The following is a 16,049-nucleotide window of genomic DNA, read 5'->3' as shown; positions in this document are numbered from 1 at the left end:
GCGTATGAACTTTCCTAATTTTCATAATAGAACATAGGCCTTGTTGCCTGCATAGGCGACAATGCATAAGGATCTCTCCTAGAATATTAGTAATTATATTCTAAATACCTGGAAGTATTAAACATAATTAGCTTTCTGTGACCTCACATATATAATTGTTATAAATAATCCTATTATAACTATGCAAAATAAAAGAGATTATTATTTGACTCTTTGACAAGTCAACCAGCAATGCCTGCTACATGATTATGCTAATGGATCCCATTTGATTTCTTCTATCACTTTGAAGATTTATGAACTTCTCTTACTTTCTAAAATTATTTTTCTCCAGAGATTTGATAAGCATTCATTTCTGCTTCCTTCTGGTCTTTCTATGGTTTGGTATTATCTTTTTACTCTCAGGTATATTTATGTTTTCATATATAAATAAATACATACATTATTATAATATAGGAGATAAACTTCTAAATTGTATTTTCTTTCACATAGCTAATTGCTAATTGTTAATCATTTGTTAAATAATGTTTCCCTGGTGAATTGATTTATGATGTATCTTCTTTCATATTTTAAATTCATACAGAGTAGATTTCTGTGTTCTGTCCTCTTGATCTCTCTTGTGTCTTACACAACCAACATATTTTAAAATATCATAGTTTTACAGAGTATTTTGATATACATTAGGGCTAAATTTCTTCATGATATTTCTTTCAAATTTTTCTATTCTTATGAGAATATTTTCTATTATTCTTACAGAAAGCCTTTAGAATAATTTCATTAAGCCCAATATAATTCTGTTAGAATATTGCAATAGATGTTTTCTTCAAATTAAAAGTAAATTTTTGAGCCCTCATATACAATTCATTTGGGCCTATTGAAATAGTTTATTTAATAGTTTACTTAGATAATCTTTGTTCACCTATCCTACACTTTACCTTTTTCTCCAGTATATTTCTTCATCCTATTTTTTTTAAAAGATGGTTCACTACTAGAAAAGATGGAAATGAAACTACAATTGAATAGTTCAGCATTTTCTATTCTGTCTGTTAACATTAAGCTATATATTTCCATGGTTCAGGCCTATATCTGCTTTATTATTTCCATATATAACACAGCTAAAAGGCCTTTTGTTCTGTTTTAACTTTTTAAAAACTTTAGCTTTTTACTTCTTTAGGTTTCTTAGGGTGATTCTCACTGGCCAAGCCACAATTTCTGAGCTGCTCCTTGATGCATCCTCCTTTTCTGCAGTGTCCTGGGCAGTTACATCAATTTCTCTAGATACCAACCCCTTTTCTTCCTAATTAGAGTAACTTGTTATTGTGCTAACAATCTGGCTTGCGAGGCCTTTTTATTTCTCTTGAGCCATATTTTTTAAGAGTCTCTGGCCATAGACTTATAAAATATTTTCCCAGAACTTTCTGAACTGCCTAATCAACATATCTAAATACATTTTATGTTTGTTTTTTTTTTTCTCTTGGCCGCTTTAATCTTTGAGATGATAATATTCACAGCCTCCCAAGTTCCCATCATTGTACCTCACTAAGGTTTTTCTGGTCAGATTAAGTAAGAAATAGAAATTCCCTCCTTTTTTTCTTTAGCCTTCTAGAAGATATTGCTATCATAAATGTTTCAGCCGGAATTCATTGCATGTTCTTGTTGCTGGAGAGCCACGAGGTCTTCCCAACACTTATACATGTCTCCATGTATAACAAAAATGTGAAATGTGTCATTAATTAGAATAACAATTGCATGAAGGGAGAATCTGGTACAAAAGCTGGTTAGAGAGACTGGGACCAAAGGAGAACCAGAAAGAAATGGCCAGCCTCAGGGTGTAGGTGGGTGTGTATGAGAGGTAGCTGAGGGGAGTAGACACATGCAGGCTTAATTTTACAAGCACTGCCTTGCATCTGGGCCACAATAGTGTGGAAATGATTTGTTGTCTCATGATACAAAATGATTTGTATCTCTCAGTTATCTGCTCCATTAACAGGGTGGAATCATTCTTGCTAACGGTCCTAATAGAACACTAAAGATGACAAAGTGTCAAGAACCCACAATAATTATAAAGAAAAGTGTAGATAATCCTATAAATTATCTATAACTAAAGAAAATCAGACTGTATAAAATGTTCCTTCTTTTCTTTATTCTGTTCTCTGCTTTTCAAAATAATCTTCATCCTTCAAGGGTCTATATAGTGTCTCTCCTTAATGAAGCTTTCCCTGACAGACCAGGCAGTCTGTCACTCTTTCTTTTGTGTTTCCATCCTGCATTTTGTATTGATTAGTTATGAGTCTGTCATTCTCATTTTGACTTTGAAACCTCAACAGATACTATTCATTTTTTCTTTTTCTAGCTTACACTTCATTACCTAGTAGGTTCGCAATGTATTAATACAACATAACATAAATCAACACTGTTTGAAGGTGTTATGACTAATTGGCCTACATGAGCTGATTTAAGAAAGACATGAAAGTGTCTTAATTTTTAGTGCTTGCTTTTTAGAACTGTGACCACCCGATGGAAGTTAAAGAGGAGTGTTTGGGACTCTATAAAAAACTTTCTAATAATTTGAGGTATTCACAAATGCAATAGATCGATTTGTTAGTAGTCATTATCCCACCAGACTTTCAAGGAACAGAGGATGATTTATGTATTTCTGTTATGTTTGTGTATCGACGAATGATAGGATGTTAACATAGAGATGGGTAGGATATTTCTTACCCACAGAAGACCTTAAAGCTGATGAATGAATACCTATGTTTATGGTAGGGGAGTGGTATCCAGAAGCTTTTTTCAATATTACAAAGGCTAAGGAAAAAAGCAAACTTGTCACAGCAAGTCTCCACAGCTTTTAAAAACTTCATAATGTTTTGCTGTTGTCCACACTTAACAATTGAATGTGGAGACACTGGTTATCGTGGGGACACAAGCTCCAGTTGGCCTGTAGCTATGCATTACCTTCGATTTTTTAAAAATTTAAAAACCGATTATTGTTACTAACTCCAACTTGTTTGCATGGGGAAGGATTTCAAAAAATAGAGTCTATGCAGAAAGCATATTAGAGAGATTTTTTTGTATCATGAACTGAATTAATTTAGTTCTATATATTATTTCATAGACCCTTTTCTCCCCAATATTATTTTACATCTCTGAAATAAGGATAAATCTTATAATACTGGTGTGTTATATTTCATTGCAATGGTTGTTTTTTTTTTTTTTTAATCTTTCCAAGTAGTTCATAAAGTGAAGATGCAGTTTATTGTATTTCAATGGTCAGAGAATTAAGATAATTTGATTCAAAGAGGCAGAGAGAGTTTGTATGGTACAGGTGTCAGGATTGACTGAATCAAGATCCTGTGTTACCTAGAGCAGCTCCTTAATTTCTTTGATACTTAGTTTTCTCATCTGTAATATGGAGATAATAATAATACCTACTTTATAGATTACTTGTGAAAAATCGAATGAGGTCATACTTGCAATCAATGTGTTAAACTTTGTTCCAATTTGTTGATGCCAGAAAGAGTTAATGCTTCTCCCAAATTGCCAAAATTACCAGTATAAAGAATTACTGAAAATCATAGAAGATCCGACATTATTTTATTTATTATGCAAATAATTTTGACCTCTAGAAATTATTTATTTTGCTTCAGAAGCCTCATTTCTTCTGTACTGCTAACCAAACACTTTATTCCATTTTATGCAACAATTTGTAATGAACCTTAAAAGAACTACTGATTATCTTAGAGTTTTTGGCTCAATTACCTGTTTCAAATACTCAATAACTAGAGAAAGCATGTCATTTTCTCCTCTCCTGCACACTGGAATATAACAATAGACTGTGAATAGAGCAAATCAAAGAGACACAAATACCAGTATAAGGGGCCCATTGTGTTTAGTTTGTAGCCCTGTCATATGGTTTTAATTTAGGTTGGCTGATTGATTATAACAGACAGACAGATAACACATTGTTCCTCTCTTGGAATCTCTAGACACACTAATATTCCTATTCTTATCTGTACATTTTGAATCCAAAACTTAAGTGAAATGGAATTACAGCATTCACTTTGTTTTCTTGTACCAAATGATTATCTCTGAAGTGCAATTTTGTGATTAGGCGAGATGGTATGCATACACTCAGCTAATGCTGTTTCCCCTAGGGTGCAGAACAGGTAAATTCATAATAAATGGATGTTGTGCTTTGATTTCAAATGGATATAAAACCTCACTACACTTGGTAGTTTTATTTTTTAAATGTGTTTAATTATTTTTAAATTAACAGGAGAATATTAAAATTGAACTTTAGAAAATGGCATTTAAACATAAGTCAAGGATGCTAACTGCTTATGAATGTTAATCTCTTTTGAAAAGTGAATAAACAAACTTACCTGATATAAATTGGGGGCGGGGGTTATTGAAAATCTTCAGTTTAATTATTTATAGACTTCCTGATTAATTCAGAAAAATATCTGAATGCAACTTGGTGTTAATATTGTGAAATTCTGATGTTCCTTATTTTGAACATTACAGTAATTATTCAACAAATTGCTGACATAGTATTATCACAGTAGTTTGGTCCTGAGGGATGACATTTGGGTGGGAGTGAAGAAGCCAGGAATTAATGGTTGGCACAAATTTTTTTTTAACTATTTTCTTTAATGTTTTTAAAACAAATTTTGTCCGTAAGTATGAGAGACCAAATTTAAGCAGAATTTAACATTCCACAAAAGTAGATGATTGGTACCCAAGCCATACCTTTTTACTGATTTACTTAGAATAAACATTGACCACATATTGTGAAACTTGAAGTGAGAAACATGTAATTTCTCAAACTTAATTTAATTGAAATTCTTTTTGTTGGTAATATTAACACTGGTCAAGATTTTGTGTAGGCAAGGTTAGTGCATGGCTATTTTACTACAGTTCTTTGATCAGCTCTTTCTTTCAACACTTAAATCTCTTACATAGTGTTTAGTATACATTTAGAACTTAATAAATCTTAGTTATTCTTGTCATTATTTTCATTATCTTTCCAATCAAATAAAAATTATAACTTTAATAAGTTGATAGGTGATTTCAGTAATAAAGAACATTAATTTGGAGTAAAGTACTTTTGTTCAAGATTCAAGGAAAAACCAACCGATTAAGATTTTTAATCTTCTGTGTAGCAGATGAATCACATTTTCAGCCTTCTCTCTGTCACACCTTGCAGACTTGAGTTAACAAGGTAAGTACTTCATAAGTACACTCAATGAGTGATTTGTTAGCCCATAGTCTGCTATCCAAGCACCAACAGGAAAACTGCAAGTGTTTATTCCCCACATCATGGAGCTATTGGATATAACTCTTTGGGCAGAGTTAGGGAAGATAAGATGTAACACTGGTAATGATAAATAGGATAGCGTATTGGGGGCTAAAACACCTGTGGGTTGCACTGTTAGTGGGATTGCAAATTGGTGCAGCCACTATGGAAAAGAGTTTGGAGGTTCCTCAAAAATTAAAAATAGAACTACATTATGACATAGCAGTTCCACTTCTGGGTATTTATCTGAAGAAGTTCAAAACACTAATTCAAAAAGCTATATGCACCCCTATGTTCACTGTAGTGCTATTTACACTAGCCAAGATATAGAGGCAGCCTAAGTGCCCATCAATAAATGATTGGATAAAGAAGAGTTGGTTTATATATACAATGGAATAGCATCTAGCCATAAAAAAGAATGCAGTCCTTACCATTTGCAACAACATGAATGGTCCTAGAGAGTATTATGCTAAGTGAAATAAGTCAGAGAAAGATAAATATCATATGATCTCACTTATATGTGGAATCTAAAGAACAAAATGAAACAAACAGACTCAGATACAGAGAATAAACTGATGGTTGCTACAAAGAGGGGGATTGTGGGGCTGGGTGAAAATGGTGAAGAGATTAAGTACAGATTGGCAGTTATAAAATAATCATAGAGATATAAAATAGAGCATAGGGAATATGGTCAGTAATATTGTAATAACTATATTTGGTGCCAGGTGGGTACTAGATTGAATGGGGGGAATTACTTAGTAGATTCTATAAATGTCTAACCGCTATGCTATTCACCTGAAACTAATATAAAATAATATCGAATGGTAACTGTGATTGAAAAATTAAAAAATAATAAAATAAAACATCTGTGGGTTGTAGTCCTGGTTCTATTTAGTATCTGCATAACTTAGGCCAAATTCAGCAGCTTCTTTAAACCTTACAAGTTATTTTATAATTACTGTGGAGGTATTTGTTTTTATCTGTCTTTCCTGCTAGTCTGGTGGGATCTGTGAAGATGTCTTACTTATCTTTATGTCTTTATCCTTGGCACTGTTCCATCATCAACATTGAATGTACTTAATAAACATGTGTGGAAAAAGTGAGGCAAGAACATAAACAGGAGAAAGAGAGAGGAAGGCAGAATAGAAGGATATGTATAATGCCTAAATTTTTCCAAAAATTCTCTTTGAATAAAACCTCGTGAAATCAAGTGCACATGGTTCTGATCTAATATTAACGGAAGTTTAAATTTTAAGGGCCTGGAGAAGTCACCGTCAGTCACACCTTCTCTTTTAATGTACGAGAAACTGAGGTTCATGATGATTAAGTTAGTTGTCACTCATATAATCGCAAAACTTCATACAGCTCATCTCAGTCTCTAGACTATCCTGTGTAGCCTCAACATCAGGCTATATGTGCAAATAGGTCTAAAAGATACACCTCTGCCAATTAGAATTTTTTGGGAAAAGGGGTGACCTTTCACTTTCAGTTCTTCATACCTTTTTGTTTCTTGATTTGAACAACCACCAAAAAAATGAGCCACTTTTATAACGCAATAAAAAGATCATATGGGAAAGTATAATTTTAAAAAATAGTGTATTTCAGTACCCTGCATGAGTATCATGTAAAATAAATTAACAGTAAGCAATAACAACAACAACAACAAAAAACCCCTACATCATGAATATTATTTACTAAAGAATGGAGTGGAATTCACCAGTGTGTATATTAAATCCCTCTGTTTGGCATATTGATGAAGAGGCTGCTTGGTTATTTTTAGGTTAGGATTCAAATGCTTGGCTATATTGCCTCAGCGTTCAAATAACTCCCCCTTCGCAAGAAGAGGCTACTCAGATTTCTTAGTTGTCTTCTAATTGGGAGCTGCCCAGAATCTAATGTACCTCTTCATGGTCATATTCAGTCCACTATCTTCTGACATACCTATATGCAATTCATCAAAAATGTTTTTTCATTATTTCTGAATATTTTCCTGGTTCATTTAAAGAAAAGAAAAAGCAAAATATTTTTAAGTAAAATCAAATATTTGTAAATCCAGTCGAGCTATCCTTTCATTCATGCTTCGTTCCAGCATTTTGGCTACTTTCACAGTGGCCTGAGACTTTGGCAATCAGGAATAGAAGAGGGAGGGCACAACTTGTAAAGTTATGGTTGGGAAGAATGGAGTATAATGGGTAAAAGTCAAGCAGTGTTGCATTTTATCTTTCCTACCTGGAGAGTTATATTCATACTCGCATGTTAATTATCTTGCATACTAATTAGCTACAGATCAGGGTATTCATTCAACTTACTTTTCAACATTACTATTTTTACAGCTTCTGCCACCTTTGAAGACTTTCAGATTCGTCCCCACGCTCTCTTTGTTCATTCGTACAGAGCTCCAGCTTTCTGTGATCACTGTGGAGAAATGCTGTGGGGGCTGGTCCGTCAAGGCCTTAAATGTGAAGGTAAGGTATTTTCTTCCCCACCCAAGTCGAATGCATGCCAGAGTTCTCCGCTTAAGTTGTATCCTCTACAATAATGTCTTCTTTCCCTCAGATGTCTTCCAGGGATTTGAGGGGAGGGGTTGGGGGAGCGGTGCATGGATTCTGTTCTATTCATTTCTTTACATTTCCTGTCTTCAGAATATTTGCTCTGATCTAAGAAACCCGATTCTCACATCTTTTCCCCTATGTCGTACGGATGTCTTTCTTTCATGTTAGTTATTTTGGCAATAGACTGAAAATAAAATTTTCATCTTAATCCAGATTTTGGAAAAGTAAGCATTCAATAAATATTTGTTGAAATGACCAGAGATTCAGGAGGTTAATCAAACCATCCAAGGTCACTCAGCTATTGAATGGCAGCCTCGAACTTGTATCCACATTTATTCACCAATATCATAGTTTTATCAGCCTCCATGGAAAGAACTTGTTGAACTGTGAAGTCAGAATTCAGATCAGTGTAGTTCAAAAGTTGTGATGCATTGTGATTAATTTTCCCTGTGTCTACATTAGAACTTGTGGCAGCTACAAATGGGCTCAGATCATTTTTGTAGTTTTGTTGCTACATCCTTCAAAGCCCGAGTCTGTTATATCAGGGGACAGTTAAAATAATAACCACAGTAGTTGCTGAGCTTGTCCAATAAAATCAGAATTCAAAACCCAGATTATTTACAGATTGGGAGAAGAGATCAGAAAAAGCTCAAAAGAAAAATTGAATTTCCAAATAGCCCCAAGAGGAATGGAAGCAGTGCTGTTTTTAAAAATGTAAAATTTACAACTAATACACTAGAATAGCTTTTAATTTACAGTTGAACAAAAGTCATTTTTATTTTCTTTTTCCAGGATGCGGTCTGAATTACCATAAGAGATGTGCATTTAAAATCCCCAACAACTGCAGTGGCGTGAGGCGGAGAAGGCTCTCGAATGTTTCCCTTACTGGGCTCAGCACAGCCCGCACAGCATCTGTGGAGCTCTCCACCAGTTTCTCCGACGAGCCTCTTCTGGTAGGCCCTTCTGTTTATCCATTTCCCCTTTATTATGAGAAATCTGTGGGACAGTATAATAACAATGTCAATCTAAGACAGTGCCCTGGGAGGGAGGACACAGCCAGGGTGTTAATGCCTGTTTTTCTTCAGGGCCTGTGCTGTAGTTTGGTCAGTGTTTCATCAAATATCCAACAGCTCTGATTTTGCTTTTGTCTGTGAGTTTAGTGTAATTATAAAATATGTGAGGTTTCATCGTGGTCATAGGGCCAGAGCAGCACAAACTAATGTGTGAATGTTGCAAAACATAGTTTGCCAGAATTTGGAAACTAGAGATGAAAGATGTTTTTTTTTTTTCTCTGAAGATTATTAAAGTACTTTGCGGCATGTTTATTCTGGGAGAAAATTTGAAATTTGCTCTTAATGGAAATAGGAAAGTCTTTAATTGCTCGGCATACTGACATACATTCCAGTGTATTGTCAGAGTGACAACATTGACAAATACCGTGAGAAAAATGACACTTAATACTTTAAATAGTCCCATTAGCTCTAAAATATATATTTTATGGATATGACTTAAATATTCTTCTTTAGGAAAATTAAATTTGGGTTTTCCAAACATTCAAAACAAAGTTAAACATGTGGTAATTATTTAAAATGAGAACATTTTTCTGCAATAAATTAATAATGTGAGTCTTTCAGTTTCCCATATTTTATGCTGTCCCCCAATGGATATTACAAATACTCTTTATACTCTAGCTAGTATAAAAATCAATTAAAGAAAAAATTAAAAAGCACTAAAACTTTTAGGTTGAATCCTTCTTGGAGTGGAGAAGGACAATACATTTTTAAGATAGCTCTAAAAAGTTGTATTAATTAGGTCATTGTTTGGAAAATATTTTATTGTGATCTTTATATCACTTTAATATGTGATAGCATAAGCCAGACATATAATTCAGATGAATGCTGGTTTTGATAAATAAGAAAATTCCATACTTTGTTTTTCCAAGACTTTCTTTGGGGATTTTCTTTTGTTTTCAGACCTTTATCAGGTGAACCTATTGACAGAAGGCAGGTACTAAATTTCACCAATAACTAGAAGAATATATTTTGGTAACTATTCAGAATATATATGTGTGATTATATATTATTCCATAAAGCTGTTTTAATTGAAGTTCATGATGTTCTTACTGAAAGGTGCTTAAATCAAAAGTTATGTACTTTATGAAATAACTCTCATGTCACCTTCCCAACTCTGAAGTTCCTTGATTTAGTTTGAATTTTTGTAAGTAGTGATTTTACAAGTTATAGCAGTTACTCTTGTTTTTAAAGAGAGTCATATTGAGAGTCATACTGTTTAAAGGACACATTTAAAAAGAAGTTTAAGAAACAAAATTATAAATTAATTGTGTATTGTTTTCAATTTTACCAGAAAATTTTTTAAAAATTATTTAACATCTCACAAGAAACCCAAAGCTCTAATTAAAGTCATTCATCATTAGATTAGAATCTAGATAATTAATATTGAAGATTCTTTTTTTAAATCTATGTCAGCTTTTTATAATATATACACATATGTATGTATATACATACATACACACGTGTTTAAATATGTACACACTTCAAAACATCATGTATATAATTTAAAATATTATAAATTACATTATATATTTAAATTACATACATACATATATAAATATATATAATTTATATATAAATATTGTTTAGGTTATATAACTGTAGTCTTTAACACTGGTTTTGTGTTTTTAAATCAAATTATTTAATTGCTTTATGTAAGTAAATTTAATTATTTTTTAATTATTTGAATTAAGTGATTACAAGCTATAATCAAATATTTACATCAAATATTGAATTCACTAGTTAGTGCTTTAATGCTGAATAGAAATTTTTGTAGTAGAATGCTTAAAAATATATTTTTAAAACTCAGATTTTAACCAATGTCTGTGAAGAATGCTTTTAAAATTGATCAGATCAGATATTTATGAAGTGAGAAAATATTAAGGCCATAAGATACTTTGAAAATCTTATCATAAATGTTCATAACCTTGTATAAAATGCCATACAGATAAACTTTAAATGAGAAATGCCTTTGGAAATAATGCTTGTGACACTGACACAGTGAGTCTCAAAATTGTTTTACATGCATCAAAACCCTTTGTGCCCTCGTGGGGTGCCTCTGTGTATCATTTTATTCAATTCCTGAGAAAAGAAGAAAATTGATCCACCTTGAGGAGGGCATGTATTCCCCAGTTGCCTTGAGTCATGCCTCGGCTACTTTATGTAGGGCAAAACACCCTTCTTTACCCAGGCATGCTTGGAGTGTAACAGGTATGTCTCTTTTCATCCCTGGGAAAGACATGAAAGACCAGTAACTGTAATTTAAAATTTGTAGTAAATGCCTAGTCAAAGTTACTATTATGGCAACAATAGAGAAACCTTTTAGTTCTTTGTACAATAAAAGATATTTTCCATTTCTGAAAAGGATAATGGCATTGGGTATTGATACCACTGGATCATCCATGTTGCAGGTCAGCCTTGATGAGTGTATAGATTTTCTCTCAAATCTCAGAAAATGATTTTTCTCTTCCAGACTTGATTGCCTATTTTGGCTGCAAAATCAGTATTTCACATACAGATTTAAGACACTAGTAATTTCATTTATTCATTTTTGGCACGTAAGTTGAATCTCAGATTTCTGTAATGCTGCTAAGATGGGAAAAAAGGGATAACAACATAAATCATATGACGAGCTTTGTCTTTCATCAGTTTTGGCAGTAAACTGTATCCATTATACCAACCATAAAACGGTTCATCTCTTAAGAAAATTCAAAATGTAGTAAATTTATGAGAGATGGTTATGTGAGGATGTATATCTTTTTGTAAACCATCACCAGTATTAGAAAGAAACAATAAAAACTCAGGAAGTCCTTAAATCAGACTCACTAATATATTGTATCATTACATGTAAGTATACATATTAAGATTATATCAATTTTATAGACTTTCAGACAATTGTAGAAGTTGGGATTAAATGATCCTATCATTTCTCTGTACTTTACTCATCTTTTTTTTACTTACAAATGTTCTTGTGATACTTAGGAAAAGTTAAAGCCATTTGAAACCATGTTATGCAAGACAAGGCAAAAAGTTAACAATCTGTTCTAGAACTTTTGCTCCTAGCTACGAAGAAGCTTGTATCAGATCAACTGTCCTGAGAGGGACCATTGTAAAAACTGAATAAAATATAACAGAATAGAATAAAACAATATTTGAAGGTGCCCAAGAGCACTCAAGGCAATCAGGATTTCAGAGACCAATGTCTTGGAAAGAAGGAAATCACAGAGAGATCCATGCACAGGACAGATTCTCCAATAAGAAGCATCAGGCTCAAAATGTCAAACAGTGCTGAATTTGAGAACCCCTGATATAGAACAAAATTGGAGAATTTTCAAACATTTTATAAAGCCACAGTTAAGACAAGAACAGAAAAATAAACCAATGAAACAGGCTAGAGAGATCCAGAAATTACATGGCTATACAGGCCAAGTGATTTATGACAGGGATCCCACTACTGTGAGAAAAAGATGGTCTTTTCAACAAATATTTCTGGGACCAATAGGAAAATATCTACAAGAATGTGGAGTGAGAAAAGCTATTTTTAAAATAGGATGCAAATCACTGATCTCAAGGGGAAAAGATTGATAAACTGGGCATTATTAAAATTAGGAAATTATTTTTGTCAAAGTAAAGTCACAGACTGGGAGGAGGTATTTTCGATGTATACATCCTATAAAAGTCTCCCATAGAATGTATAAAGGACATCAACAAAAAAGTTAGAAGACAGACAACCCCTTGCTGTGTAGGCAATGTATTGAACATTTTACAAAAATAGGTAGCCAATAAGCATGAAGTAAACTTTACATCATTAGTTATCAAGGAGCTTAAAGTTCAATCTACAGAGAGATATCACTATACCAGAATGTCTGACATTAAAAAAAAAAAACAAAAAACCTGAAAATAACAAGTATCGGTGAAGCTATTGAGCTGCTGGAACTCACATACGCTGCTACTGGGAATGTAAATTGATTCAACAACTTTGGGAAGCTGCTTTTCCAAGGTTGTCTCCTGGCAGTTATCTTATAAAGCTGGACATATGCATATCATATGATTCAGCAGTTCTACTCCTAGGTATATATTCAACAGAAATGTGTATAGATGTGCACAGAAAGATACATACAAACATATTTTTTTTGTTTTTGTTTTGTTTTTTAAAGACAATGTTTTTAGAGGACTTTTAAGTTCACAGAAAATTTGAGAGAAAAGTATACGAATTTCTCATATATTCCTGCTCCCACACATACATAGCCTACCCCAGTATCAACATCACTCAACATAGGGGTACATGCGTTACCACTGATGAACCTGCACTTACACATCATAATCACTCAAAGTTCATAGTTTATGTCAGGGCTCACTCTTGGTGTCATACATTTTATGGGTTTGGACAAATGTATAATAACATGTATTCGTTATTATGGTATCTTGTAGAGTATATTTGCTGCCTTAAAAATCCTCTGTGCTTTGCCTATTCATCCATCCTCCCCTCCACCAAGCCCCTTTTTACTCTTTCCATAGTTTTGCCTTTTCCAAAATGTCATGTAGTTGATAATCTTACAGTATGTAGCCTTTTCATATTGGCTTCTTTCACATAATAATATGCAGTTAAGGTTTCTCCATGTCTGATCATGGCTTATCAGCTTATCTCTTTTTAGCGTGGATTAATTTTCCACTGTCGAATGTACCATAGTTTATTGTTGAACATATTGTTGCTTTCAAGTTTTGACAGTTATGAATAAGCCTCCTATGAACATCCGTGTGCAGTTTTTGGTATAGACAGAAGTTTTCAACTCCTTTGAGTAAGTATCAAGGAGTATGATCAATGGATTGTTTCATAAGAGTATGTTTAGTTTTGTAAGAAACTGCCACACTGTCCTCCAAAGTGGCTGTATCATTTTTGCATTCCTACCAGCAATGAATGAGAGTTCCTCTTGCTCCACATCCTCACCAGCATTTGGAGTTGTCAGTGTTCTGGATTTTGACCATTGTAATAACTGTGTAATGGTCTGTCATTGATGTTTTCATTTGAATTTCCCTCATGGCATTTGATGTGGGGTGCCTTTTCATGTGCTTGTTTGCCTTGTATATCTCCTTTGATGAGGTTTCTGTTAAGGTCTTTGGCCTATTTTTGAATTGAGTTCATTTTCTTATTGTTATGTTTTAAGAATTCTTTGTATATTTTAGCTAACAATCCTTTATCAGATGTCTTTTGCAAACATTTTATTCCAGTTTGTAGCTTGTCTTCTAATTATTCTTAACATTGACTTTTGAAGAGAAGTTTTTAATTTTAATAAAGTCCAGCTTATCAATAATTTCTCTCATGACTGTGTCTTTAGTTTTGTATCTAAAAAGGTATCATCATATCCAATGTCACCTGTTTTCTTCTATGTTATCTTCTAGGAGTTTTAGAATATTGTATTTTATATTTAGATCTATGATCCATTAGAGTGAATTTTTATGAAGTGTATAAGGTCTGTGTTCATTTTTTGCATGTGATGTCCACTTGTTTCAGTGCCACTTGTTGAAGAGATTGTCTTTATTCTATTGTATTGCCCTTACTCCTTTGTCAAAGATCAGTTGACTGTATTTATGGGTGTCTCTTTTGGGGCTTTTTATTCTGTGCCATTGATCTGTCTGTCTTTTCTTTCACCGATACCACACTGTCTTGGTTATTGCAGCTTTATAGTAAGTCTTGAAGTCCAGTAGTGTCAGTCCTCCAACTTTTTTCTTCTCCTTTAATATCATTTTGATTATTCTGGGTCTTCTCCCTCTCTATATAAACTTTAGAATTAGTTTTTGGTTCTAAAATAACTTACTAGGATTTTGATTGAGATTGCATTGAATCTGTAGATCAAGTTGGGAAGAACAGACATCTTAACAAAAGTAAGACTTCTTATTAATGAATATATCTCCATTATTTAGTTCTTTTATTTTTTTCATCAGAGTTTTGATTTTCCTCATATAGATTTCGTACATATTTGGTTAAATTTATACCTAAGTATTTCATTTTTGAGGAGTGCTAATGTGAGTGGTATTACAAGCATGTTTTTAACATCTTTATTCATAATATGCTAAAAGTTAGAAACAAATAGCAAGTTATAAAGTTATTAGGTTTCTTCATAGGTCATGTGAAAAAAATATATCAGAATTATTGATAAGTAAATTTAGTTCTGAGATTCCTATCAATTAAAATAAAACAAGGTTATAGAAATTACATTATTCAATAATAGGAAACATAAATTCTTTGGATGCTAAAGGAAAAGTAACACGTCATCTTAAAGTACATAGTGTTCATTTGCAAAATAAACATTGTTTTCTAAAGTAGTTTTCACCACACATGCAAAACAGTAATTCATATGATCTCCCTTCAAGAGGAAAACATAAAAACAAAGCTATAGTATGATTTTACAACCAACTACCAAAGGAATAGATGACCCTCTTTTTCTTGGTGATCTATGGACATTTCGGGTAATTCTAACTCAATAGCAAGGTAGAAAGATAGAGCTGGGTATTTCCTAGAACTTTTTTTTCAAAATAATGTTCCTATAAAATATTCTGTAAAGAAAGATTTTCCTAGTCAGATAAGATTGGGAAGTGCTTCTTGGCCCATCCAACCATCCAAGTATTACACATCACAATATTAATTAAGCATAATTATGACTCTCAGGAGTCTTGGAATAATGAAATCGGTATTCTTAAACTGACTCAAATATGGAATCGCTTTTTCTCATAAAATTTGGGAATATCTTAAGAGAAAGAAACATGCACTTTGAGAAATGGTCACGTAGATGAATAAGCTAGTTAATACATGTTGCATAGGCCATCTTCAGATATCATGAATTGAACAGCACTCAACTGAAGTTGAATTCTGCTGAGAGCCCAGAGTGAAGGTATTCGGTACTACAAGCTGAAGGAAAATCATGAGCTTTGGATATCAGATGTATTGATGACAAGGATATCTTATTTTGGAAATTGAGAAACTTGATTGATTTTCTCTCTCAAAGAGAAAGCTTTGCCACCTCTGTATGAAAATGTTCCATAAAACTATATTCAGAGTCATAATTCTTCCTTAAAAGTCATATTTAGATCTGTTCAAATGATCAGTTTTTGCCCGAGTTCTGCACATGCTTC

General features: G+C 33.0%; 1 protein-coding gene across 1 annotated transcript in view; it reads left to right on the top strand.

Moving 5' to 3' along the window:
- PRKD1 (protein kinase D1) overlaps positions 1-16,049 on the top strand; it is a 280,608-nt gene that overhangs the window by 198,047 nt on the left and 66,512 nt on the right. The window contains 2 exon segments of the mRNA XM_025043367.1: positions 7,630-7,761; positions 8,641-8,801. Coding sequence (XP_024899135.1) covers positions 7,630-7,761; positions 8,641-8,801 — 293 coding nt within the window.

The sequence above is a fragment of the Pteropus alecto genome, unplaced genomic scaffold (genome assembly GCF_000325575.1).
Source record: "Pteropus alecto unplaced genomic scaffold, ASM32557v1 scaffold171, whole genome shotgun sequence".
In the NCBI taxonomy this organism is placed as follows: Eukaryota; Metazoa; Chordata; class Mammalia; order Chiroptera; family Pteropodidae; genus Pteropus; species Pteropus alecto.
The sequence above is the reverse complement of the archived record's forward strand: the minus strand, read 5'-3'. Positions and strand labels throughout refer to the sequence as shown.